This window comes from Lactuca virosa, chromosome 8 (genome assembly GCF_052849685.1).
Source record: "Lactuca virosa cultivar CGN04683 chromosome 8, Lactuca_virosa_CGN04683_v6, whole genome shotgun sequence".
Taxonomy (NCBI): Eukaryota; Viridiplantae; Streptophyta; class Magnoliopsida; order Asterales; family Asteraceae; genus Lactuca; species Lactuca virosa.
Window position 1 is genome coordinate 12,420,000 of NC_136433.1, and position 4,218 is coordinate 12,424,217.

Genomic DNA, 4,218 nt, shown 5'->3' on the forward strand with positions numbered 1-4,218 from the left:
TTGATGTTCTAAAAAAAATGAAAAACAGAAATAAAAGAAAAATATTTTTGATATTTTTATGTTCTGAAAAAATTGAAAAACAGAAATAAAAGAAAAATATTTTTGATATTTTTGATGTTCTGAAAAAAAAATGAAAAACAGAAACATAAATTAGCAGTGACTTCCGAATCATTCCGAAGCTTGGAATCAGTCGGAAGAGATTTAATTTACAAAGGATATACAACGTTCCGAAACGAGGATGCACAGTAGCATCCGAAGCATTCCGAAGCTCGGAACCAATTAGAATGTGAACAGTGAGTTCTGAAACATTTCGAAGCTTAGAACCATTCGGAATGTGAACAGTGAATTCCGAAACATTCCGAAGCTCGGAACCATTAAGAACATGAATAGTAACCTTGGCAATTAAGAAGATGGTTTTGGAACTAAGTCAACTTCAATCATTCCTAACCCTTGTAAAATACGATTGAATGATGTTCCAGGTAGGGCCTTTGTGAATATATCAACCAGCTGATCTGAGGATCTCACAAAATGAACTTCGACGTTCCCATCCTCGACATGATCCTTTATGAAGTGATATCTAAGTGCTATATGCTTTGTCTTGGAGTGTTGCAATGGATTGTAGCAAATTCTTATAGCACTTTCGGAATCACAATACAGAGGTATTCTCTTCATGTTAATTCCATAATCTCTAAGCTGATTCTGAATCCACACTTCTTGGGATGTACAAGATACTGTTGCAATGTATTCAGCTTCAACATTCGATAAGGATACACATGTCTGCTTCTTAGATTGCCAACTAACAAGCTTTCCATCCAGAAACTCACATCCCCCAGAAGTACTTTTCCGATCAAGTCCACATCCACCTAGGTCAGCATCGGAATATGCTTGCACAAAGAATCCAGAATCCGATGGATACCATAGACCAAGAGAAGTAGTCCGCTTCATATACCGAAAGATATTCTTAACTGCCAACATATGAGGTTCTCGAGGATTGGCTTGAAATCGAGCACAGTAACACACAACAAACATAATGTCAGGACGAATGGAAGTTAAATACAACAGAGACCCAATCATTTATCGATATAAAGTGATATCAACAGTTGCTTTATCAAGAGAACGAGTGAGTTTCGTTCCAAATGCCATTGGAACTTTGACTTTAGAATCACCCACCATTCCAAATTTCGCCAATAAAGTCTTAGTGAAGGCTTCTTGAATGATGAACATACCATCTGAACTCTGTCTTATATTTAAGCTAAGGAAAAAATAAATTTTACCCATATAACTCATTTCAAATTTAGTTTCCATTAGTTTTCGGAATTCAGCTGTTAAGCTGGGATTAGTTGATCCAAAAATAATGTCATCAACGTAAACCTGAACAATCATTAAATGGTTACCCTCTTTCTTACGAAAGAATGTGGGATCAACAGTACCTTGTTTAAATTTAGATTGCTTAAGGAAACGAGTTAAAGTTTCATACCATGCCATTGGTGCTTTTTTAAGACCATATACTGCTTTATCCAGAACATAGCAATGATTCGGAAATATTTCGTTCACAAAACCTGGTGGTTGTTTAACATAGACAGTTTCTTCGAGTTCTTCGTTCAGAAATTCACACTTCACATCCATTTGATATAAATCAATGTTTTTGTGAGTTGCATAAGCGAGAAAAATACAAACTGATTTCAGTGTAGCCACCGGTGCGAATGTCTCTTCATAGTCGATTCTTTCTTTTTGACAGTATCCTTTAACGACCAACCTTGCCTTGTTGCGAATTACGTTTCCTTCTTTATCCATCTTATTCCGGAACACCTATTTCATTCCAACTACAAATGCATCATTCAAAGTGGGAACCAATCTCCATCCTTTATTTTCCTCAAATTCATTGAGTTCTTCCTGCATTTCTTGAACCCAATGTGCATGATCAAGAGCAATTTTAACAGTTTTAGGCTCAATATTAGAAATAAAAGAATTGAACATGCAAAATTCCAATTTAGAAAATAATGCAGTTTCTTTCGCTTTTTGTTTAGCACGAGTAAGAACGCCTGAAGATGAGTCTCCGATCACTTGAGATTGTGGATGATCTTTGGTCCATTTAGACATTGGAGGATAGTTCTGATCATAGGCAAGATCAATTTCAGCATAAACTTCTTCAAATTCCGATTGTACATCCAAGTCATTATTTTCATTCCCCCTTGGAAGTTTGCATGGGACCCTTCATTCGGAATTGGATTCTCCCCCTGGAGAGGAATATTGGCATTGAAGTTCTGAGTGGAACTCTTCCCCTCGAATGGAGAAGCAAAAGATTTTGGTTGAGGGTCATTCAAAATTGGTTGCTCAGGAGGAATCTTTGCATTTTTGGCAGCTTCGTAAACAATCTTGATCAATTCATCTTCTTGATTGTCTTTTGCGTTTGATTCTAAGGAAATAGCTTTGTCAGATTCAACAATCTTGAATTTGTTGATGGAAAAATTTCCTCAGATTGACAATCTTCTTTTTGATATTTCTTCATATAATTGTCATCAAATGTGACGTAGTAGGTTTCCTCAATCCTCTTTGACTTTTTGTTCAGAACCCTATATGCCTTTGATGTCAAGGAATACCCCAGAAAAATTCCTTCGTCAGCTTTCGCGTCGAATTTGTTCCTATTTTCTTTGGAATTGAATATAAAGCACCTGGAACCAAACACATGAAAGAATTTAACGTTAGGTTTCTGATTGTTAAGAATTTCATATGGAGTAATCATAAATCTTTTGTTGATGTAAGAACAGTTCTGAGTAAAACAAGCGTGGCAATGGCATTAGCCTAGAAGTACAAGGGAAGATTTGCAACTGATAGCATTGTTCTTGCAGCTTCACAGAGAGAGCGGTTTCGTCTGTCAACTACACTGTTCTGCTGTGGAGTGTAAGGCGAAGAGAAATTGTGAGAAATCCCTTTGTCGGTCAAGAATTCTTCAAACACATGATTTTTGAATTCAGAATTGTTATCACTGTAAATTTTCCGAACATGCTTTCGTAATTGAAGCTCAACCTGCTTGATGAAATCTATCAGCTTCTAAGTTGCATCAGATTTTTGTCTAAGAAAGAAAACCCAGGTAAATCTAGAAAAATCATCAACAATAACCAAAATATATTTGTTACTACCAATACTTTCGATGGCTGATGGACCATAAATATCCATATGCAATAGTTCCAGTGGCTCAATGATTTTGGCATTTATGATAGATGAGTGACTCTTTCTGCTTTGTTTTCCGAGCTCACAAACAGCACACAAGTGTTCCTTGTCGAATTTCAGAAGAGGTAGACCACGTACAAGAGCACTAATGACGAGCTTGTTAATATCCTTGAAGTTCAGATGGGAAAGCCTTCTGTGCCATAGCCAACTATCATCCGAATATGCTTTCGTAAGCAAGAAAATAGATGGTATCCCTTTAATTGGATTCAAATTCAGAGGATACATCTCTCCCTTCCTTTTTGACTTTAGAAGAATAGCTTTATATTTCTTCTCTATGATCTATGAACCTTCTTCATCAAAAGATACCTTTAGACCTGTACCAACAACCAATTGTGAAACACTAATCAGATTGTGTTGTAATCCTTCAACATATGCTACCTTCCGAATTGAGAATTCTCCATTCGTAATCATTCCATATCCTTTTATCTCTCCAGTAGCGTTTTTTCCATACTTCACTCTTCCGCCATCCTTTAAGGTTCGAAACTCTCTTAGCTCTTCTTTCTTTCCAGTCATGTGACGAGAACAACCGCTATCGATGTACCATTCAGAATCATATTATTCGTCACGCATAACCTGCAAAATATAGAGAGTTTTAGGAACCCAAACCATTTTGAGTCCTTGTGAGAACTTCTTTGCACAAGAAAAATCTTAGTTTTGTCAACCCAAAAGATTTTCTTTTCAAAGTAAGATTCATCCCTTTTTCCATTTTGAAAACTTCAACCTTTTTGTCATAAAGATTAACTTCAACAAAATTGGATTTTTGTTGAATATATTCCTTGATTTTTGGTGCTATTCTTTTTGAAAAGTCTTTTTCCTCATTTTTCAAATTTGCTTCGTATGTTTTGAGAGTAATCTTTGGTTCTGAAGCAATTTTGTATTCAACCTTAAAAACTTTTGTTTTGGTGAGAGGTTTTGAAAACTTTGATTTTGGTTTTAGAATTTGAGACGAATCTTTATGTTGATTAGAAGACTATGCTGAGTTGACAG

General features: G+C 35.9%; 2 protein-coding genes across 2 annotated transcripts; both read right to left on the minus strand.

Annotated features, from left to right (window-relative positions):
• Nucleotides 1-402: 402 nt before the first annotated feature.
• Nucleotides 403-1,074, minus strand: LOC145130092 (secreted RxLR effector protein 161-like). The gene has a single exon (XM_079064947.1). It carries the CDS (start codon nt 1,072-1,074, stop codon nt 403-405), a length of 672 nt encoding a protein of 223 aa, XP_078921073.1.
• Nucleotides 1,075-1,809: 735 nt separating this feature from the next.
• On the minus strand, nt 1,810-3,744 carry LOC145130094 (uncharacterized). The gene is made up of 6 exons (XM_079064948.1): nt 3,519-3,744; nt 3,121-3,425; nt 2,813-3,027; nt 2,582-2,672; nt 2,205-2,447; nt 1,810-2,112 (listed from the first exon to the last, which is right to left on the minus strand). Exons 1-6 carry the CDS (start codon nt 3,742-3,744, stop codon nt 1,810-1,812), a joined length of 1,383 nt encoding a protein of 460 aa, XP_078921074.1.
• Between the last annotated feature and the right edge of the window lie 474 nt (nt 3,745-4,218).

What these genes read in the sequence shown, in the direction of transcription:
- LOC145130092 (XM_079064947.1), bottom strand. Translation starts at nt 1,074, where the DNA reads ATGATTGGGTCTCTGTTGTATTTAACTTCCATTCGTCCTGACATTATG.
- LOC145130094 (XM_079064948.1), bottom strand. Translation starts at nt 3,744, where the DNA reads ATGACTGGAAAGAAAGAAGAGCTAAGAGAGTTTCGAACCTTAAAGGAT. An exon ending in GGTATTCCTTGACATCAAAG is followed by an intron (nt 2,448 to 2,581) that starts GCATATAGGGTT and finishes AACAAATTCAAG; the next exon opens with ATTGTTGAATCTGACAAAGC. An exon ending in TTCCGAATGAAGGGTCCCAT is followed by an intron (nt 2,113 to 2,204) that starts GCAAACTTCCAA and finishes GCCTATGATCAG; the next exon opens with AACTATCCTCCAATGTCTAA.